Source organism: Bombina bombina, chromosome 5 (genome assembly GCF_027579735.1).
Source record: "Bombina bombina isolate aBomBom1 chromosome 5, aBomBom1.pri, whole genome shotgun sequence".
Lineage (NCBI taxonomy): Eukaryota > Metazoa > Chordata > Amphibia > Anura > Bombinatoridae > Bombina > Bombina bombina.
The window spans coordinates 289,142,883-289,166,987 of record NC_069503.1 but is presented as its reverse complement, the minus strand read 5'-3'; the positions used below and the strand labels follow the sequence as shown (position 1 = coordinate 289,166,987).

The 24,105-nt window shown below is 36.2% G+C and overlaps 1 protein-coding gene across 1 annotated transcript in view; it reads left to right on the top strand.

Annotated features, from left to right (window-relative positions):
• The first annotated feature begins 599 nt into the window (after window positions 1–599).
• The window catches only part of LRRD1 (leucine rich repeats and death domain containing 1), a 91,983-nt gene continuing 68,477 nt past the window's right edge, over window positions 600–24,105 (top strand). The window contains exons 1-4 of the mRNA XM_053712973.1: window positions 600–791; window positions 4,963–6,545; window positions 7,734–7,932; window positions 13,202–13,363. Of these exons, the coding sequence (XP_053568948.1) occupies window positions 5,037–6,545; window positions 7,734–7,932; window positions 13,202–13,363 (1,870 nt within the window). The 5' untranslated portion in view covers window positions 600–791; window positions 4,963–5,036. The remainder of the gene's footprint in view (window positions 792–4,962; window positions 6,546–7,733; window positions 7,933–13,201; window positions 13,364–24,105) is intronic.

The following is a 24,105-nucleotide window of genomic DNA, read 5'->3' as shown; positions in this document are numbered from 1 at the left end:
AGCAGCGCTAAAAGCACGTATACTAAGTAAAATAATAATATAATGATTTGGAAAGTGTATATACAAATAGTATTTAATGTGAGGTCAAAAAGGTTATATCAAATGTATCTAGACACAATTACACAGATACAAGTAGGGACATCTCCCAACAATGTTAATATACAGCAACAGAGTTAAAAAACACAAGTTATAATCTCTGCATTTCTAAAAACATAAAATTCTAATAAGAACACAGTCTCTGCTTCTAAAAAAGCAAGATGAGTAGGTAATACAGGAAAACAACCTCAGTCACCAATGGCGACAATATAGCAGAGGTGTTTATAGAGTAAGAACCTTAATGTAGTGTCAATACAAATGTCCCCTCCGCGGATCAGAAAGCATCCAGAGGGATCGCTAAGTTGGTTTGGGCAGAAGGTTACCTTAGTTACCTCAATCATAGTTACTCTGTGAGCCTTTATATCTCCAAATTTTCAGTGAGCACATCCAGCATGTGTTTGCGAAGTGTAGAGGCTCTGGCTGTAAGAGTAGAATCACCTGACTCACCTCCCCATATCCGGAGGTCAGAGGTCAGATGCGTCACAACGGTGACAGCTCAAGGGAATCCGCTGGTAATCAATAAATGTGATATGTGGTACTCCTGGTTGCAAATCCTGGTAACTTTTGATGAATGCCAGACACCTCCCTCTGTCCAATCCTCTGACTTCCACAGGGTGGGTGTGGTAGCGAGGTAGCGATGTGTGCTAACAAACCTCGGATCCGGAATGCAAACTTGGAAACAAGAACCAAATATTGTGAGTTGAAGTGACAGCAAGTCCTGATCAACATGTTTTGCCTGTAGAGGGGTTTATCAAGACATGCACATACTTCTCACTTCCAGATTTAAAAAAGCCTTCCTTCCTTTTGATTGGTCAGTTTTTTCTGAGTCCTAATTTAAGGTGGAAAGGTGAAGATCTTTCCCAAGTTATAGGGCAATAATGTAAATAGTAATGTCCCGTTATAGATGGACAATGTCTTTATATTGCTCTAATATAATATCATCATTAAGGTCACATATAAATATACAATACATAACTTAACAGACGTATTTATATAGGCTTATATAGACATGTACAATAAAAGAATATGGTAATGTAATGGCTTACAACTAGATGGATCATTGTAATTCAGTATACAACTTGAACAGATATAGTGCTGGAGGCTATTATGGGCCTATACAACACAAACAGGTGATAATATGATGGGATTGATTTAAGGTGGACTTACACCTAGGTGTTTGTGCAAGATAGAGGTTTAGGCATATGATGAAAGAGGTTGGATGTATGAGGATATTGGATGCTATATAAAAGGGGACATATCAATTTCGGAGTTTAGGCCTTTTGGAGATAATGTGTCTAATTTATAGATCATTTCTGCTTCAGTTTTTAGCAGTGTATTATCCCAATATGTATCTCTCTAAAATTACTATAGATACATGTATCTAAATTACCCCTGTCTATACAGGACAGATGTTCCCTGATTCTTTCGCGGACAGTTCGTGTCGTTTCACCTATATAAAGTTTTTTACATGAACACTCAATTGCGTAAACTACGAATTTGTCTTGGAATCTAATGATGTCTCTAATGATGTGTTCAAAATTGTTAGCGTTGGATTTAAGGACTTTTAATTTGCTACTATATTTGCACGCCCTGCATCAAAACCAGGGGAAGAAGCTTTTTAGTTGATTCCCTTCTATGCCTACTTCATAGTCCTTATTCCTCAATGTTTTTAGTTCACTGGGGGCTAGTATGCTTTTAAGATTTCTTGCTCTCCTTTATATCACTTTCAGTTGTTCTGCAACTTTTTCTCCTATGATGGGATCTGTTTGAACCAGATGCCAATGTCTTTTCAAAATGTTGGTTATTATTTTATTGTCATAATTGAAATCAGTGATGAACGGGACGTTAATTTTAGTTGAATCTGTTGGTCATTTGCATTATTCTGTTTGTATGTAAGGAGTCTTTTTCTATCCCTTTTTCAATTTCTTGTTTAGCTTGATTCGTAATGTCTGGGTCATAGCCTCTTTCTATGAACTTTTGTTCCAGAATTGGTATTTGTTCTTTAAAATCTTGTGTCCTGGAGCAATTTCTTTTAATTCTAAGGTATTGCCCCTTAGGTATGTTATCTTTCCACCTTTTGAGGTGGCAACTGTTGTAGTGAATTAGATTCTTGGCATCGACTTCCTTAAAGTGTGTTTTTGTTTCCCAAGTTATTGTCAACGACCTCAATATCCAAATCTAAGAATGTTATATGATGTTTACTGTAAGTATGGGTGAATGAGATGCCCATATTGTTCTTGTTCATGTCTGCAAGTATAGTATCTAGTTCTGATTGGTTCCCTTTCCAAACAAAAAATACATTGTCAATGTATCTTTTGTATAGCACAAGATTCGCACCCAGGCTATGGCTGGGGATGAATGCATTCTCCCAACGTCCCAGAAATAAATTGGCATAGCTGGGTGCGAATCTTGTGCCCATATCTGTCTCTCTCATTTGAATATAGAATTTCTCCTTTAATGAGAAGTAATTTTGATTTTAAATAAATTTTATTCCATTAATAATGAAGTCCTTCTGTTCCCTTGCTAGTGTGAGATCTCTGTCTAGATTAAATTGTAAACCCTTTATACCCAAATCATGATCTATAATGATGTATAGGGATGAGACGTCACATGTCACAAGTATATAGTGGGGGGGTTCCCATTCCAATCTATCCGGTTTAAAATGTCTGTTGTGTCTTTTAGATAGGAAGGAAGTTTTTTTTACATAATTTTGCAGGTACCCATCTATATACTGTAAGAGATTTGATGTAAGTGACTCTATACCCGATATTATGGGTCTGTTGGGCAGGAAGTAGAAAATAGGGGTATTAGGAAATTTGGTATATATAAACTCATATTCTTTTTTGTTTACAATTTGTTTGGTTTTGGCCTCATCTAGCAATTTAAAAAGTCTAAGGAAGAATTTTCTTGTGGGGTCTAGTTTAAGTTATTTATATGTTTTGATCTCGCCCAAAAGTCTATGTGCTTCCTGTATATAGTTGGATCTGTCCATGACCAATACTCCACCACCTTTATCCACTTGTTTTTTTTATTATTTCTTTGTAATTTTGTAGTTTTTTTTTTAGAACTGACCTTTCCCTAAATGTTAGATTTCTTGGTGTGTTATTCTTTATTTTGGCCATTGTTATGTCTTTTTGCACTAGTTTTTTGAATAATTCTAGATTTCTGCCCTTTTCATTAGTAGGGTAGAATCTAGATTTGAGTTTAAAGGAACACTAAACCCAAAAAATGTCTTTCATGATTCAGATAGAGAATACAATTTTAAACAACATTAGAATTTAATTCTATTATTAATTAGCTTCATTCTTTAGATATCCTTTGTTGTAGGAAGAAATAGCATTGCACATGGGTGAACCAATCAGATGAGGCATCTATGTGCAGCAACCAATCAGTAGCTACTGAGCCTATCTAGATATGCTTTTCAGCAAAGTATAGCAAGAGAATGAAGCAAATTAGACAATAGAAGTAAATTAGAAAGTTGTTTAAAATGGCATGTTCTTTCTAAATCATGAAAGAAAAAATTTGGGTTTAATGTCCCTTTAAGGTCTGAATTAATACTTTTTGGAGTGGGAGGTGTAGTTTCTACTTGATTGCTATTCTGCCAGTTTCTTTCAATTGGGTTTCAGATAAAGTATTTTTTAAATGTCAGTTTTCTAACAAACTGGCTAACATGGATATGTGTGTCGAATTTATTCAGCCTAGCTGATGGAGCAAAGCTAAGACCTAAATTTAATACTTTTTCTTTTTACTTACTTAGATTAAAAACACCATTTTTTGGTAGATACTTTACTCTTTTTATTTCTCTTTCTTTTTCCTCCTCTAGTTTATCTCTTGTTATTTTTCTTATTCCTATTGGGGGATCTTTTGTGTGTTCTGTATTTTTTGAGGGACCTGGTCTCTGTCTTTATAAAAACCTCTGCCATATTGTCGCCATTGGTGACTGACTTTGTTTTCCTGTATTACCCACTCATCTTGCTTTTTTAGAACCTGAGACTATGTTCTTGTTAGAATGTCATGTTTTTAGAAATGCCAAGATTTTAACTTGTGTTTTTTAAATCTGTTGCTGTATATGAACATTGTTGGGAGACATACTTGTATCTGTGTAATTGTTTCTAGATACATTTGATATAACCTTTCTGAACTCCACAGGAGTGAGCACAATGTTATCTATATGGCACATATGAACTAGCGTTGTCTAGCTGTAAAAAAATGTCCAAATGTACTGAGATAAGAGGCGGCCTTCAAGGGCTTAGAAATTAGTATATGAGCTTACCTAGGTTTAGCTTTCAACAAGGAATGCCAAGAGAACAAAGCAAATGTAATGATAAAAAGTAAATGTGAAAGTTGTTTAAAATTGCATGCCCTATCTGAATCATGAAAGTTTCATTTTGACTATACTGTCCCTTTAAGAATTGTTGGATATCTATCTGTATGTTTTTCTGTTGAGAGAGAGACAATTCATCTTTTCTATGTTTTTTAAAAGACTATGAAAGAGACACACTGTGTATGTGAGAAAAAAAAACACATGCATTAAGATTATAATAATATTTTGCAATGTTAATTGAAATGTATTTTGATAATTGTTAAAAAAACAAACAAAACAAAAAGAGATAGATAGACCGATATAATCCGTTTTGGAATTGGATAGTTGTAGAGTGTATTTTCAGTACCCTGAATGACTTGCAGCTGAGAATGTAAGAAGAACAGTTATTTAGGTAAAATCTCATTTGCTGAACCTGACACACATCTGTATAAACATTTCAGGTGTCTCAGATTTTTAAAGGCTGTGTTTAAAAAAAGCATAATTTAAAAAAAAAACTAAGATCACATATTTAATTAAATACACGGACTTGTATTTGTTTACAGACTATGGAGCAATGTTAACTTGGGCAAATTGAATTTATGAATTCCTGCAGTGGGTAAACGACTTATCAACAACCATGTTATCTGCCACAGACAGAAGTAACATTTTCAACCTGAACACTCAACAGCTAACAGAAATCCCAGAAGAAATTTTCAAAATCAATCATTTAAAATGTTTACAATTAAACAACAATGCAATAAAAGCCCTGTCTGCTGATGTGGGGCATCTTCATGAGCTTGAAATGTTGTCACTTGAAGGGAATTCACTGGTATCCTTACCAGCGGAAATTGGTTTTCTTTCTCAACTGCAAGCCTTAAATATAAGTCACAATTGCATAAAAAGTTTGCCTAATGAGATATCAGGCTTTGATAATATCAGACAAATCTTTGCAAGCCACAATAAACTTACACAGTTGCCTCATTGCGTGGGAAACCTCACAAACCTGCAGATTTTAGGATTAAGTGGGAACTCTCTTAAAACTCTCCCAGATTCTGTGTGCAACCTTCAGAACCTGCATGTGTTAAACCTTGATGACAATCATATTTCTACATTGCCAAAATCCATATTCCGTCTGCAACACCTGGTCAAGCTATGCCTATCTGGAAATCAGATTAAAAGTTTGCCAAAAGAAATCGGGCACCTCAGAAACCTACGAGAGCTGACACTAAGCAACAATCACCTCACCTTTTTACCAGTACAACTATTTAACTTGGCCAATCTAGAAGAGCTCATACTAGATGAGAACAGTTTGACCGTCCTATCAGAAAAGATTGAAAAACTGCAGCAGCTTAGAGTCCTTTCTATCTTAAATAATAAACTCAGAGCTATAACAGAAAATGTGTGCTGCTGTCCGTTCATAGAATGCCTGACCGTAAGTGGCAATCAGATAAGCAAACTTCCTGCCAAGATTCGGAAATTGAATAAGCTGAGGGAACTGCACATTGATCGAAATGAAATAGTGGATTTACCAGAACAGTTGGCTCATTTAACAAATCTATCTGTGGTTACTTGTTCTGAGAATGGTTTGCTGTATCTCCCAATTGAAATGAAAAGCTGCTGGCAAGTTACAAAGTTAGACTTACAAGGAAACAAACTGAAACAAATCCCAGCAGCATTGACCTCAATGACTGCTCTACTGTATTTAAACTTGAACAAAAATAACATAGTTGAGATACCTGAAAATATAACTTGCATGGAGAAACTAAAACATTTGGAATTAAGTGAAAATAACCTAAGAGTATTTTCTGTATATATCTGCAAGCTCCAATACCTCAATTACTTAGATCTCAGCAAAAATAAAATAGATAGAATTCCACCTGAGATTAGCAACATGGCTTCTCTTTGTGAGCTTCTACTGCAACTCAATACATTTACAGGATTTCCAGTTGAAATTTGCAGGTTAAAAAACCTTCAGAAAATTAACCTTTCAGACAATGAGATCCTAAATGTGCCCAAGGAAATTTGCCAACTACAAGGCCTTAAAGATTTGAATCTTTCGAACAATAACTTTAATTCATTTCCAATCTCTATTTGTGATGTCATTTCACTAGAAGTTTTGAAGATCACACAAGAAAATGGATTGAAGGTAAACACTACAGTTTTCAAAGTGCTCTGAAAAACTATCCCTATGGTTTACTGGCTCTGGTAGAAAAAATATAGTAACAAGAAATATCAAGCCTGAAATCTGCATGGTGTATTTCAATTTGACTTAGAAGCATTTTTGCAATATAGTAACATTAGCAAAAATGCTTCTACCAAAAGGTATTACTAGTTTTCAGATGCATACGCACATATCCTGTGAGGGTCAGTGCACCAGTACTCAAACACCATGCCTGCTCAGAGAGTGAGCAGTGACTTGTATGGCACAAACTATGTCTTCACAGACGCAATACACACCGCCACCAGCTCTCTGAGCAAGCATGGTGTATGAATACTGGTCAATGGGCACTCACAGGATATGTGCATATGCCACTGATAAGCAGTAATACATTTTATTAGAAGCATTTTTCCTCATGGGAGTATATTGCAAACGTTTCTTTTTCAAATTGAAATGCAGCCATATACATTTTCCTTTTTAACCTTTCTATCCCTTCACATTAATATATATTTTCTGTTACAATTGCACATTTGTAGACTCCAGTTATAATAGCTATTTCAGCTGACTGATGGATATATTTTTATTTTGCATACCTGGATTTAACGTGATGTTTGGGGGAGATAATATGTAGTAACTGGATAGAAAAATAGGAAGCGTGTGCACAGAAATAAATGCGTACCATAAATAAACTGCATCAATAAAGTCCAAGCCTGAGCACTGAGTTTAATTAAATAATGTATATAACATATTTCTTATTATTTAAACCCTGTAATGTAAATTCACTATTTGTCTACCTTCTCTGTAATTTAATAATGTTTGTTCACTGCCTCTAAAGGGCTAGAATAAACACTGCAGAGTTCATATACTTTGCTCTGCAACATTCTGCTCAGTGCAGGAGCTCATTCATTTATGCCCCTTTTTGACCACAGATAAGAATATAAGATAAATATTCTCAATAGGTTTTTTTCAAAGGGTATCAGCCTGGACTGCAAACCAATGCAAATTTGTGCTAACAAAATTACAGTTTTAACATTTTAGTGCTTATTTCTATATACTGGATAAACTGCACACAAATATAAAAATTATTTTAATGTACCGTTACCGAGAACATAGCAGTAGGCAGCCTGTTAGCCTGCATCTAAATACTTATTAACTTAGCTCTATATGTGTTTACAGTTAACTGCTCTCCCTGAAGAGTTGTGTAATCTGGAGAATCTCGTGCACCTTGATGTATCAGAGAATGCTCTGAAAACAATTCCAAACAGTATTGGAGAAATGAAGAATCTGACACAAATAATAGCATCAAACAACCAGCTTTGTTTTCTTCCGGCTTCCATAACCTCCTTGGAACGTCTTCAACAAGTCAATTTAAAGGGTAAGCACAGTTTTGTTTTTTAGAGTATATTATCTATATTATTATTTTTTTTTAAAATAGGAAATTAAACAAACAAATAATATAAAAAGGAAAAATAGAGTACAATACAGAAATGCTACAACCAGGACTACTAAAACAAAGATGTAGAATATCACTAGAAAAAGTCCAATAAATTTGTATAAACAACATCAAGTTCAGAATTGCCTTCTCATAGAAAAAATATTGTTCCATATCAATCCGTGATTGGCTGTTTGAAGGTTACTGGACAAATACTCTGAAACAAATGAAATAAGACAGAAGGAGTGTATAGGAATTGTGAAAAAGAGTCAAGTGAGAGATTAAGAAGAGAAAAAAACATGACAAAGGAGAGATTAAAGTAAATAGCTACAGGAACCTCAGAAGAATATATTGAGGTATCTAGCTTTTATGGAACCTCAGAAGAATATATCGAGGTATCTAGCTTTTATGATTGTCCCAATACAGTTGTAATTCTCCAAATTTTTACCGGAGTAAACATTAAGACGACTAGATTACAAGTTCAGCAAAAAATATTGCTTCTGCGAATGCGATATTTGCGCTCAATTAATTAATATTAGTGCACGCAAATGTGGGTTGGTATTACAAGTTAGATGCAATGCGAACGTGATATTGCGTTCACATTGCACGGAAGCTTTGCACTGAGGAGAGCACGCTTCCATAGGCTCCAATGGGAGCCTCGTTCTCATGCCATGAGACACGGCATGAAAACCTAGAGTAGCGAAGGTTGTAAGTAGCGCAGCAATGTGCAGCAAATTTATTTGCCAAAAGGCACTACACAATTTTTTTGGGTGGGGGGCAATTGAGGCACATTTTTAAAATTAACCAGAGGTCTTACCTCTGGTTAATTTTTTGAGCACTAATTAGCAGTAGCAATAACCAGCCACTTGTAGTGGCTGGTTATTTATTGAGCGTCCATAAATGGGAGAATTTTTCAGTTTACGGATGTGCGATAAATTAGCACTCCACGAGGCGTGTCTGAACATCGATCGGGAACGGTCTCTTTTTCTTAAGCTCCAGCTGAATCTCTTTTAATCTGCCGGTTAATAGAGTAGCCACAAAGCTATTTTAACGCTATTATATGTTGCACTGTCACAGTGGCCCATTTTTAGTGAACAACCTGGGTTGTCCTTGATGATTGGTGGATAAATTCATCCACCAATAAAAAGTGCTGTCCAGAGTTCTGAACCAAGAAAAAAAGATTAGATGCCTTCTTTTTCAAAAAAAGATAGCAAGAGAATGAAGAAAAATTGATAATAGGAGTAAAACACAAAGTTGCTTAAAATTGCATGCTCTATCTGAATCACAAGTGAAAAATGTGGGCTCAGTGTCCCTTTAACTTCTCTATCTGGATAGCCCGTGGGAGGTGTTCGATGTCAAAAGGTCTAGGCCCCTACTTTGGCCCCTAAAGAGTCCAAAGCAGCGCTCTGTTGTAGTTACATCAGTCGAAGAAGAACAGCATTTGACTCAGCAACAGGGCCGCCATCAAGGGGTGACAGGGGTGACTCCTGTCAGGGGCCCAATGGGCCAGGGGGGCCCCATGAGGCAGCCACCAGTGGGTACTACAGCAGAGTGCTAATTGAGCATGGGAAATGTTATTACAAGGAGTAAAGTATTAGCATTTGAGAGGATTTCTGAGTGTGCACTAAACCACTATGCACAGTTTGAGACAGACTTGGCACTTTGTTTGTACAGTGTGTGCCTGAGTCAGACGGTAGATCACTTTCATTTGCAGAGGAGGTAGGACTTACTTAGCAAATGTTTTTATTTCTTTGTGCAATTTCGGATTGTAACTTCAGTGTGGTAGTAGTTGTATGGTGGGGCCAGGGGTCCATAGAAACACATTTTTTTAGCAGCAGTGTATTTATGATTATTTGACAAATGCTGTAGAAATTCTATATTTAAAACCATGCAGAAATGTTTCCTCCTTAATACACAAATGGTAGGTGCCCTCTTGGCAGATATGCATTTTTATATATATATATATATATATATATATATATATATATATATATATATATATATATATATATATATATATATATATATATAAATAAAACATTCCAGTTTACTGCCCCTTTATGCAGGGACTTTCTAGATGCAAGGAGGCATTTTATCTAAGATTTTTACATCTGCATAAAATGTTATACTCTCAGACTAAGATTGCTCAGTGTTTGAAATGAGACAGGTTAACTTAAAACTGTTCAGTTTACACTACAGCTGACTTAATTTTGAAATACATACCAACAAGCCTAAATCCTGCATTTAACCAGATCTAATGGTATGAGTACCACAGCTTATGGTTCCACCAAGACCATATAGAGTACAGCATTTTCAAAATCCATAAGTACAGCTGACAGATGGGAACATTTGTACACTATATATGAAGTGGTGCTCTTAATTGGGGAAAAAAACAAACAAACATATGTCAACCTTTTAAAAGTACTTTTCTTCATCTAGTTATCTACCCAGATCATTAATGTACAATTTTGAATTCACAGAATTATTTTTGTTTGCACATTTACAAATATGATTCTTTAAAAAGTGATCTCTTAATTTCTGCATTTTTTTTTTATCATGCATGTCACACACTGTTGATTTAGGGGATGCAAGGTGCATAAATGTTTCCTCCTGTGAGTGTTTCTGTGGGTGTCTGTGTTTATGTCATTGTGCTTTGGTTTTTGTCTCTATGAGTGTGTATGTATTTTTTTTTCTGTGGGTCTCTCTGTGAGGGTGGGTGTGTATGTCTTTGTGCATTTTCTGTGGATGTCTGTGAGGGTGTGTGCATATGTCTTTGAGCTTTTTCTATGTGTGTCTCTGTGAGGGTGTGTGTATGTTTGTCTTTGTGTATTTTCTCTGGATGCCTCTGTGAGGGTGGGTGTGTATGTCTGTGTTTTCTGTGGATGTCTCTGTGAGGGTGTGTATGTATGTATGTATGTATGTCTGTGTTTTCTGTGGATGTCTCTGTGAGGGTGTGTGTTTTTTGTGGGTGTCTCTGTGAGGGTGTGTGTATGTTTTTGTGTGTTTTCTGTGGATGTCTCTGTGAGGGTGTGTGTATGTTTGTTTTTCTGTGTTTTATGTGGATGTCTCTCTGTGTGTGTATGTCTTTGTGTGTTTTCTGTGGGTGTCTCTGTGTGTGTGTGTGTATGTCTTTGTGTGTTTTCTGAGGCTGTATCTGTCGGTGTTTCCTTGGTTGTATGTGCAAGTTTGAGTTTGTGTGTGTGTCCATTGTCTGTTCCTTTTTAGGACATTTTGACCTTACTACTGATTATTCACATCTTTCTACAGACTTTCAGACTAACGAGACCTTTCCGGAAGTCACCAATCCACCATTTAACCTTTAAATTACTGTTTAGGCAGTTCAGGGCCCTTCCTTTCAGCCACTGCATGCTGTTGTTATCATTTAGTTGGGGATCTTCCTTTACAAAAAGATAATCAGAACTCCATATTTTGTTTTCTAAATCTCCTTTTTTTTTTATAAAACTGTAGTTTACCTCATTACTTGTCAGGTCAATGTAAACAAGTGCTGAGTGTCTGTTTCTGAGTGTGTTTCTTTGCGTGTCTGCTAGAGTGTCTATATGTGAATCCTTATGTGTGAGTGTGTGTGTGTGTGTTTCAGTGTATGAGTGTGTCTGTGTGTGTGTATGTTACTACCTTTACAACATTTCCAAGTTTAAATAGACACTTAAGAATAAAGTGCATATACATTTTAGTCACTTGGTCAAATATTGCACATGTCAAACGGTGGAGGGGGGGGGGGGCGGGCTGATCAATGGTTAAGTCAGGGGCCCCAAAATTTCTAGTGACTGCCCTGCTCAGCAATGTGTCTTGATCTCGATTCTGCAGTTTATCAACTTAGGTGCTTGGATTAGTCATTTAAATGTGGCATATTTTTTGTCAAAATAGCAGAGCTTCAAGTTTTTGCTGCCTGTCATGGCTGCTGCCCGGACACGCCCTCCAGATTACAAGTTTTTATACCTCCAGCAGCCATAGCCATATTGTCTGGAAAAGCCACGCTGATGTGTCTCATCCCTACAATTCACACCAAAACACATATCACAAAAATTCTCAATCTGCTTGCTGGAGATCTTCTTTGTAAGGTATGGAGCAAATACAGCAGAGACAAGGGAGGACACAGGCACACTTGCTAGAATACTTACATACCTACAGGTCACAAAGAAAAAGGGCTTTGGATTGCTACAGTCTCTTTAAACAAATAAATGCCTGGGGATGTGAATTAAAGCATAGACATTTGATGATACAGGGGAAAGTACTCCAATAATGTTATAACGTTTAAGGGACAAGCCAAAAATAAACTTTCATGACTCAGATAGGGCATGCCATCTTAAACAACTTTCCAATTTACTTTTATCATTAAATTTTTATTTGTTTTCTTGGTATTCTTTGATGAAAACTAAACATAGGTGGGCTCACTGATTTCTAAACAATTAAAGTTATAGTTATACAGTGCTAGTTCATGTGTGTCATATAGATAACTGCTATTATTGATTGCATAATATTTGTAGTGAAGTCCAACATAGATGCTAGAAACATAACAGGCCTTCAAAGTAGGAACAGTTCTTTAAGAACATATTACAAATCAGCTGCTTTTATTTAAACATATAGTTGCAAAACACTAAAAATAAGGTGCTCTTGTGGTATAGTATACTTATGTTATCATATAAAATATGCCTGATTAAGCAGCAACATTGTATTACGTGTTGCATATTGTTTTTATACTGTAATTATGTATCGTGTGTGGTATCACAACCAGGGTTTGTTGCTGCTACGGAGCACGCTGTCTGGGTAGTTGCCAATCGACCCATAAGTTAAGATAGTGCAACACACTTGTGATTCATATACTACAACATCTGAGTTTCTTCTTCTTTATGTTTCTGTTTTTTTACTGCTAGGAAATAAAAACATTTTATACTTGGCCGCTAACAAGAAATATACAAAAATATGGAAGTATTCAGATTTTAAACTGCCATATTTTTACCACTGATAATTTTAATAGTATTTTTAAGATACAATAGTAATAGCATTTGCTTAAATTAGAGAAAAAATAAGTGGGATAATAGAATTTTTTATGTCTTTTAAGGATGGGAACATGGATAGCCACCCTAATGTGTTAATAAATGATGTTAATTGACATTTGTCTGATCAGGAAAACAAGGGATATGGAATCTAACACAATAACGAATGTAAAAAGTACCTGATTTATTTTTAACAGGAAACCAACTGACATCTTTGCCCAGTGATTTCTACCGTCTGAGGAAACTAGAAAAAATACATTTTGATGATAACCAAATGTCCAGACCACCTCCTCTTGTATGTGAAGGAAATCAAGTGTATCCCATTGGATGTTACCTACAGAAGGATGACCTATGGGAAGGTATGTGACAAAGCCAATTCAGATTAGAATAGATGCACTATGTTCCTAAATCTGCTACTTATTCTGGTCAGGTTCCTCTTCATAAGTGATTACTGATTCTAAATATCATACTATTATCCTTGAGAGAAAATAAACAAATGATATCGTTGCATGGAATATATACGTTTCTTTCATGTAATTAGCAAGAGTCCATGAGCTAGTGACGTATGGGATATACATTCCTACCAGGAGGGGCAAAGTTTCCCAAACCTTAAAATGCCTATAAATACACCCCTCACCACACCCACAATTCAGTTTTACAAACTTTGCCTCCTATGGAGGTGGTGAAGTAAGTTTGTGCTAGATTTCTACGTTGATATGCGCTCCGCAGCAGGTTGGAGCCGGGTTTTCCTCTCAGCGTGCAGTGAATGTCAGAGGGATGTGAAGAGAGTATTGCCTATTTGAATACCATGGTCTTCCTCTAGGGGATCTATTTCATAGGTTCTCTGTTATCGGTCGTAGAGATTTCTTCTCCTACCTCCCTTTTCAGATCGACGATATACTCTTATATACCATTACCTCTACTGATTCTCGTTTCAGTACTGGTTTGGCTATCTACTATATGTAGATGAGTGTCTTAGGGTAAGTAAGTCTTATTTTATTTATGACACTCTATATATATATATGTAAAGTTCTAAATATATGTTTTAAACTTATATTTGCCATGATTCAGGATATTCAGTATTCCTTCTTTCAGACTGTCAGTTTAATTTTTGGGGGAAAATGCTTATGAATTAATATTTTTTCTTACCTTAAAAATATTCAAATTGACTTTTTTCCTTGCGGGCTGTTAGGCTCGCGAGGGCAGAAAATGCTTTAATTTATTGCGTCATTTTTGGCGCAAACTTTTTGGCGCAAAATATTTGTAATTTCCGGCGCCATAGTTGACGCCGGAAGTTTGTTCATGGTTGTGTCATTTTTTGACGCATGTGTGTTACAGACGTTTTTTTAGGCCAAAAAATGTGGGCGTCATTCTTGGCGCCAAAAAATGTGGGCGTCATACTTGGCGCCAAAATTTTTTTTGTTGCTTCTGGTTACTAGAAGCTTGTTTGTTTTGCATTTTTTTCCCATTCCTGAAACTGTCATTTAAGGAATTTGATAAATTTGCTTTATATGTTGTTTTTTTCTATTACATATTGCAAGATATTTCAAACACTGTTCCTGTATCAAGAAATGCTGAGGGATTCCTGTTGACTGATATCAGTCCTACCAAAGCTAAGTTCATTTATTTTAATGTTATGAATGTTTATCTTTAGCTATGGTTCATAATAAGTTATCATGATAAACTTTTACATGCAGAATCCATTAGTATTTATGCTTTATATATTGCTATTCTTTTTACATCATATGTACAAGATATACTTCGAAATTTATAAGAATATTTTTCTGATTCTATTTTAAAGGCTTTGTCTGACATCCCGCCTTCTAATAAAATCTTTAGGTCTTTTTCAAACTTCTTTTTTAGTTGATGAAGTTTCAAATGACCAACAACATAATGAATTATCCTTCTCTGATGGTGTTTTTTCTCATTCAGAATTTTTCTTCATCAGATATTGACACTAACAAATCTATTTTTTTATTTTTTAATAGAGTACATTTGTTCTTTGTTCAAAAGGTGTTGATTATTTTGGATATTGAAGTAACTAGTTATTTTGATTTTAAAGACTAAGCTAACATTTAAATTCTGCTTATTTATCTTCTGTGGTTTCTTCAGAGGTTCTTTTCCAGTTCCTGATACTAGGGAATGGAATAGGCTGAGAATTTTATTTTAGTCCTTCTTTAAGGTTTTTAAATTGTATTCTTTGCCGGCAGTTAGTTTTCAGTTTTGAGAAAAGATTCCCCAAGTTAATGGGGCTATCTCTACTCCTGCTAAATATACTATTATTCTTAGAGCAAATAGTATTTATTTTTTTCCTTCAGATGGTTGTATCTTATTTAAGGAAAATTATTTTCAGGTACTTTTCTTAGACCTGTAATTTATTTGGCTGATGTTGCAATTGCTTCATCTTTCTGGTTGGATACTTTAAGATCAAGTATCGGATTATGATTTGTTTAGCATTGTTAAAAGGACAAAATCTACTACTCATTTGAAGTTCAGACTAAGTGCTATTGCATTGTCTTGTTATCTTGCATTTGTTGATTGTGCAAGTCCAGTGTGTTGACTGGTCCTTTAACTTGATTAACATGCTAATAATTTCATTTGTGTTCATTTTATTAAATATTTTCGCAAATGAGGTTTAATCTATGTCTTTAGCTATTTTAGCTAGAAGAACTTTGTGATTTCAATCTTGGAATGCTAATTTGATTTCTAAAATCCATATTTCTTTTTTTCCAAGATAATCAATTATTTGGTTCATAATTGGATTCAATTCTTTAACTGTTACTCTGGGCTTCAAGATTGAGTTCTAAGACTAAAACTTTAAGCTTATATTAGTTTTCTGTTCTTACTAAGGAACGGAATCCTGAATTCTTCCCCAAGTAACATGTTTATAATTGGAAGTTTTTTTCTTCATTCAATTAAGCCTTTTAAAACTTCAAAGTCAGCTCCCCAAATTTGCTTGTAGGTGCAGGTTCTTATTCCAGCTTGGCTGCTAAGGGGCAGGTTAAGACTTTTTTGAAATTTGTTTGGTTCTATTTGGTCCAAACTTCTTAGACTTTGGGTACAGAATAGGATTCAGAGTAAAAAAATCTGTGAGAAGTCTTTTTTCTCTATCATATTCCAGCTATTCCAGTAAGACTAACACTTTCCTGAAGTGTGTTTCAGACCTATATGTTTTGGGTACTGGTGAAGTGCGGCTGGTCACCCGTTGAGGCTCAAGCGCTGTTCAGACCTGGAGTTTTCTGGGGTATTTATTCCAGTTTCATTTTAGGAACTGGGTTTTGGGTTTTTTTATTCAAAACTATTCATTGTTCCAAAGATAGAAAATCTTTTTGAATTGTCATATAAGTGTACCATCTTTTAGAATGGTGTTTATATGGTCTATTCTGCCGTTTTGGTCAATGATGGCATTATTTGTTTATAATAGATACAATAGATGCATATCTTCATTTTCTGTTTTCATTCAGATTATTTTTATTTTCTCAGATTCTCATTTTTTGACAAGCATTACCAATTTGTTGCTTTTCCTTCTGGTCTAGCGACAGCTCTAAGAATCTTTTCAAGGTTCTCAGTGTTCCTTATTTGGACGGTATCGTGGCACTGGCTCAGTCTTTTCGTTCTGCGGAATCTCATACGATTCAACTTTGTTGTTTCTTCAAGACATGGTTAGAGGATCTTTTTATCAAAAGCTCCTTGATTCCTCACACAAGGGTCACCTTTTTTAGGTTTCCAGATAGATTGTGTCAATGTTTTTGTCTCTAACAGACAAGTGACAAGTTTATTGGGTTCCGCTTGTCGGAACCTTCAGTCTCTATTATTTCCTTCAAGTTACTATATATGCATTGAAGTTTTAGGTTTCATGGCTGCAGCATTGGATTCGATTCCCTTTTCTCATTTCATAGGAAACTTTTCCAGTTTTTTATGCTGAATAATGGTGCAGGGATTCTAGGATATCACTTTTTATATCTTTGAATCCTAATGTTTAACTATCTTTGATTCGGTGGTTAAGATCACCATCATTTAGTTCTACAGGTCTCTTCGGTTCTTTCAACCTGGACCATGATCTCTACAGATGCGAGTCTTTTAGGTTGGGAGGCTGTCTGAGGATCTCTGTCAGCACAAGGGGTTTGGAAATCTCAGGAGGCGAGATTACCATTTGAAATTTTTGAACTCCGTGCATTCTCAGAGTTCTTCAGTTGGTTTCTTTTTGAAGAAGAGACGTTTATTGTTTTTTCAGACAGACAATGTCACAACTGTGGCGTATGTCAATCATCAGGGTGGGACTATCAGTCCTTAGGCTGTGACAGAAGTATCTCGGATATTTGCTTGGGCTAAATCCAGCTCCTATCTAATTTCTGTGGTCTTTTTCCCAGGTATAGACAATTGGGAAGCGGATTATCTCTGTTAATCAAGCTTTACATCCGGGAGAATGGTCTCTTTACCCAGATATGTTTTTCAATTTTTCAGATGTGAGGGCTTCCAGAAATAGATTTGATGGCATCTCATCTAAACAAGGAACTTCCCAGGGGCCTATTCAGGTCCGGGGATCCTCAGGCGGAAGTAGTGTATGCATTGACACTTCCTTGGAATTATCAATCTGCCTATATTTTTTCATCTCTGGTTCTTCTTTTAAGAGTGATTTTCAAAATCATCAGAGAGCAATCTTTGGTGTGGCTGGTGGCTCCAGCATGGCCACATAGGTTTTGGTATATGGTTCTTGTTCAGATGTCCAGTTGCCGATCTTGGCTGCTTCCATTAAGGCCAGACCTTATATCTTAACATTCGTTTTTTTCATCAGGAATTCAAATTATTAATTTGATGGTATGAAAATTTAACGCTTAGTACTTAGTCATAGAAGTTTCTCTGGCTCAGTGATTAATACTATGTTGCAGGCTCGTAAATCTGTGTCTAGTAGGATTTATTATCGAGTTTGGAAGATTTACATCTCATGATGCTCTTCTTATGAATTCTCTTGGCATTATTTTAGAATTCCTAGGTTTTTATAGTTTCTTCATAAGGTTTTTTTCTGCATGTTCCTTGAAAGGACAAATCTCTGCTTTTCCTGTGCTGTTTCATAGTAAGAATTGCTAAATCTTTCTGATATTCATTGTTTTGTTCAGGCTTTGGTTCGTATCAAGCCTGTCATTAAGCCAATTTCTCCTCCTTGGAGTCTTAATTTGGTTCTGAAGGCTTTACAGGCTCTTCTGTTTGAGCATATGCTTTCTTTGGATATTAATTACTTTCATGGAAAGTATCGTTCTTTTTAGACATCTCTTCAGCTAGAACAGTTTTTGAATTATCTGTTCTTTCTTGTGAATCTCCTTTTTCTGATTTTTCATCAGGATAAGGTGGTTTTTGCTGTCCTCATTTCAATTTTTACCTAAAGTTGTGAATTCTAACAACATTAGTAGAGGAATTATTGTCCCTTCCTTGTGTCCTAATCCTAAGAATTCTTTGGTAAGATTCTTAAATTTTTTGGATGTGGTAAGAGTTTTGAAATATTATGTTGAAGCTACTCAGATTTCAGACAGACTTCTAGTCTATTTGTTATCTTTTCTGGTTTTAGGAAAGGTCAGAAGGCTTCTGCCATTTCTTTGGCATCTTGGTTAAAGCTTTTGATTCATCATGCTTATTTGGAGTCGGGTTAATCCCCGCCTCAGAGGATTACGGCTCATTCTACTAGGTCAGTTTCTACTTCCTGGACTTTTAAGAATGAAGCTTCTGTTGATCAGATTTGCAAAGCAATAACTTGGTCTTCTTTGCATACTTTTACTAAATTCTACTATTTTGATGTTTTCTCTTCTTCAGAAGCAGTTTTTGGTAGAATAGTACTTCGGGCAGCTGTTTCAGTTTGATTCTTCTGCTTATAATTTCAGTTTTTTTCATTATAAAAATTTAAACTTTTGATTTGGGTAGTGGATTAATTTTTCAGCGGAATTGGCTGTCTTTATTTTATCCCTCCCTCTCTAGTGACTCTTGCGTGGAAGTTCCATATCTTGGGTATCTGCTATCCCATACGTCACTAGCTCATGGACTCTTGCTAATTACATGAAAGAAAACATAATTTATGTAAGAACTTACCTGATAAATTCATTTCTTTCATATTAGCAAGAGTCCATGAGTCCCACCCTTTTTGTGGTGGTTATGATTTTTTTGTATAAAGCACAATTATTCCAATTCCTTATTTTTTATGCTTTCGCTCCTTTCTTATCACCCCACTTCTTGGCTATTCGTTAAACTGAATTGTGGGTGTGGTGAGGGGTGTATTTATAGGCATTTTAAGGTTTGGGAAACTTTGCCCCTCCTGGTAGGAATGTATATCCCATACGTCACTAGCTCATGGACTCTTGCTAATATGAAAGAAATTAATTTATCAGGTAAGTTCTTACATAAATTATGGTTTGTTTGTTTTTCTTTAAACAATTGTATCTGTATTACATGGATTGAAAGGTCAAAATTTAAATCTGCATGGTAAATATACATTTTGACCTAATATCATATTAAAGATACTTTTGATATACCCCAAGTTATAGTAGTCTACAATGTGCTGCATCCTAAACATATTTGCTATAAATTCTTATCAAGCAGCTAAATTATATTATTATGTACAGACACTAGCGTTAAATCCTGTTAATTAATTTGCTGCTCTTTTTTTTGTGCAAAATGGTACAATAGCTCATCAGTTGCAATTTTAGCTTTTAGAAAGACTTTGGAGAGATTTGTTAAACTTTGGTGAATCTAGTGTGATTTAAGTTCTCAGACATACCTTGTCCAGTAATGGTTCAGTGTGTGCACTACCCGCTCTACTACCTCACTGGCTTTACTAGCCCTCCACCTGAATAGGTGCTGAATAGGTACGTAGGTGGTTCCGTCAGGTAATTCTGTTGGGTTTAATTATTATTAGCTAAAATGTGGCAAGTGACCCCCAAAACAATGTTGACCAAAGATTTTTATTGCAACATAATATTAATGAAAAGATTGCAGCTATATTTCTCCGACAGCATAATCTGTTGGAAGAGCCAAATGATACAGAGTTATTAGTTGTGGAGATACCATACAGAAAAAAAGAAGACAAAACAAAAAGGGAGAATTCTTGCCTATTTTACGCTGTCCATAAAAAGGATGCCAAACTACATACTTGGGGCCTGATATTCAAAAGCTTGCCGCTCAGGCAAGATGATCTAAGACATCTCATCAGCATGGAGAGGTCCCTTAAAAGTTTAATTTGAAAGATGTTTATCTCACTATGCAGGGTTCTTGATGTGCAGGAAAGACACCAACATTACAATTAAAGGTTTAAAAAAATCCCAAAGATTTTGCATGATTTCTCTCCATGCCGGCGAGTTTTTAAATATCTGGATCTCAGTGAGAAGTGGAGCTCATACCCAGTCCATTGAGTGATCTTGACTCGAGGTGAAAACTACAATTTTAAGGAAAATAAGACGTATAAGTCGACAACTCTTCTAATCGCATCTAGATCATTTGTGCTGGAAATATTTAAGAAACAGTCCAAAGGAAGATTTATTCATTTAATTTTTAAATGACATGAAAACAGTACATCATTATTACATGTATTATTCATTGCTTTTTATTTTTATTTCAGTTTTTACATTGCTTTTGTTTTGGTATATTTGTTTATTTAAACTAAAACATATGTTCCAATGAAATGAGCCGGTCGGTAGAGCACACATTGAAATGTGAACTGAACCGGTACAGCACACAATAAAGCAGTACCCACTGTCCTTTCTGTTTTTACAAAACAACAATTTCTGCTCTATAAGAGGAATGTTCAAATTTTATTAAATTGATAGCTAGATTTGTCAATCTGCAGGCGGGTCAGTATAAACTATGAGAATGTACACTATTAACCGATTTTAACTGTATTAAACGTCCATATATAGGTAGGCAAAAAAATAAATGCAATCCAGCACAAACATTACTTTTTATTCATATAAATACTTACTATAATAAACAAAACAGCATTTATTAAGCTATTATTAAAATTACAACATATTTGGGAATTCTGACTGCCCTGCTGTAATTAAAATCATTTCACTATTTGAAATTTTACATATTAAAGTTGAATTTCTAAATTAATATAATTAGTAGACATGTACGTCGCTGAAAAAATTATTTTGTTTCTTTCTCAACAGTTAAATAAATAATTTTGTTTTGGCAAATTAGTTAAGTTTTTTTAAAAAAAAATTGTTTTGGCAAATTAGTTAAGTTAATCGTTTTTTTCGGATCCAGTCTTTATTCATATGTATTATTCTATTCTGAAGTTTAGAATAGAATAATGCATATGAATAAAGAATGGATCCGAAAAAACTATTTGATTTAACATAACTAATTTGCCGGCGATTGCCAAAACAAAATTATCTAAAGCCGCCGCCACCCACATCGCGGACACTAATAAAGCTATTAACCCCTAAACCCCCCCACATCACCAACAATACCTAAACCTATTAACCCCTAAACCACACCCCCTCCACATCACCGACACTAACTAAACCTATTAACCCCTAAACTGCACCCCCCACATCACCAACACTAACTAAACCTATTAGACCCAAAGCTGCAGTTCCCTGACATCGGCAAAACTAAATAAACCAATTAACCCTTAAACCGCAGTTCCCAAACATCTCCAACACTAACTAAACCTATTAACCCCTTAACCACAGTTCCCAAACATCGCTGACACAAACTAAACCTATTGACCCCTAAACCGCAGTTCCCAAACATTGTCGACACTAACTAAACCTATTAACCCCTAAACCGCAATTCCCAAACATCGCCGACACAAACTAAACCTATTGACCCCTAAACCGCAGTTCCCAAACATTGTCGACACTAACTAAACCTATTGACCTCTAAACCGCAGTTCCCAAACATCGCCAACATGAACTAAACCTATTGACCCCTAAACCGCAGTTCCCAAACATCGCCGACACTAACTAAACTTATTGACCCCTAAACCGCAGTTCCCAAACATCGCCGACACTAACTAAACCTATTGACCCCTAAACCGCAGTTCCCAAACATTGTCGACACTAACTAAACCTATTGACCCCTAAACCGCAGTTCCCAAACATTGTCGACATTAACTAAAACATTTTAACCCCTAAACCGCAGTTCCCAAACATCGCCAACACTAACTAAACCTATTAACCCCTAAACCGCAGTCCCCAAACATTGCCGACACTAACTAAACCTATTAACCCCTAAACGGCAGTTCCCAGACATCACCGACACTAACTAAACCTATTAACCCCTAAACCGCACCCCCTCCACATCGCCGACACTAACTAAACCTAATAACCCCCAAACTGCATCCCCCACACATCGCCAACACTAACTAAACCTATTAACCCCTAAACTGCACCCCCCACATCGCCAACACTAACTAAACCTATTAACCCCTAAACCGCAGTTCCCCGATATCGGCAAAACTAAATAAACCAATTAACCCTTAAACCGCAGTTCCCAAACATCTCCGACACTAACTAAACCTATTAACCCCTAAACTGCAGTTCGCAAACATCGCCGACACAAACTAAACCTATTGACCCCTAAACCGCAGTTCCCAAACATTGTCGACACTAACTAAACCTATTAACCCCTAAACCGCAGTTCCCAAACATCGCTGACACAAACTAAACCTATTGACCCCTAAACCGCAGTTCCCAAACATTGCCGACACTAACTAAACCTATTAACCCCTAAACGGCAGTTCCCAGACATCACCGACACAAACTAAACCTATTAACCCCTAAACCGCACCCCCTCCACATCGCCGACACTAACTAAACCTATTAACCCCCAAACTGCACCCCCCACATAGCCAACACTAACTAAACCTATTAACCCCTAAACTGCACCCCCCACATCGCCAACACTAACTAAACCTATTAACCCCTAAACCGCAGTTCCCCGACATCGGCAAAACTAAATAAACTAATTAACCCTTAAACCGCAGTTCCCAAACATCTCCAACACTAACTAAACCTATTAACCCCTAAACCGCAGTTCCCAAACATCGCCGACACAAACTAAACCTATTGACCCCTAAACCGCAGTTCCTAAACATTGTCGACACTAACTAAACCTATTAACCCCTAAACCGCAGTTCTCAAACATCGCTGACACAAACTAAACCTATTGACCCCTAAACCGCAGTTCCCAAACATCGTTGACACTAACTAAACCTATTGACCCCTAAACCGCAGTTCCCAAACATCGCCGACACTAACTAAACCTATTGACCCCTAAACTGCAGTTCCCAAACATTGTCGACACTAACTAAACCTATTAACCCCTAAACCGCAGTTCCCAAAAATCGCAGACACGAACTAAACCTATTGACCCCTAAACCGCAGTTCCCAAACATCGTCGACACTAACTAAACCTATTAACCCCTAAACCGCAGTTCCCAAACATAGCCAACACGAACTAAACCTATTGACCCCTAAACTGCAGTTCCCAAACATTGTCGACACTAACTAAAACATTTTAACCCCTAAACCGCAGTTCCCAAACATCGCCAACATTAGCTAAACCTATTTCCCCTTAACCGCAGTACTCAAACCTCGCTGACACTAACTAAACCTATTAACCCCTAAACCGCAGTCCCCAAACATTGCCGACACTAACTAAACCAATTAACCCCTAAACGGCAGTTCCCAGACATCACCGACACTAACTAAACCTATTAACCCCTAAACCACAGTTCCCAATCACCAACACTAACTAAACCTATTAACCCCTAAACTGCAGTTCCCCGACATCTCCGACACTAACTAAACCTATTAACCCCTAAACCGCCGGCCCCCACATCGCAAAAACCTAAATTAAACTATATTAACCCCTAAACCTAACACCCCGTAACTTTAACATAATTAAAAAAGACCTAAATTAAAGTTACAGTTATTAACTAACTACCTACTTATAAATAAATACAAACTTACCTGTGAAATAAAAATAAAACCTAAGCTAGCTACAATATAACGATTTACTTACTACCTAGTAAAAATAAATACAAAGGGGGCGGAGCCAGTCGGGAACGCGAGCGGTCACACTTAGCTGCAGCTCCGGCAATAATTCGCTT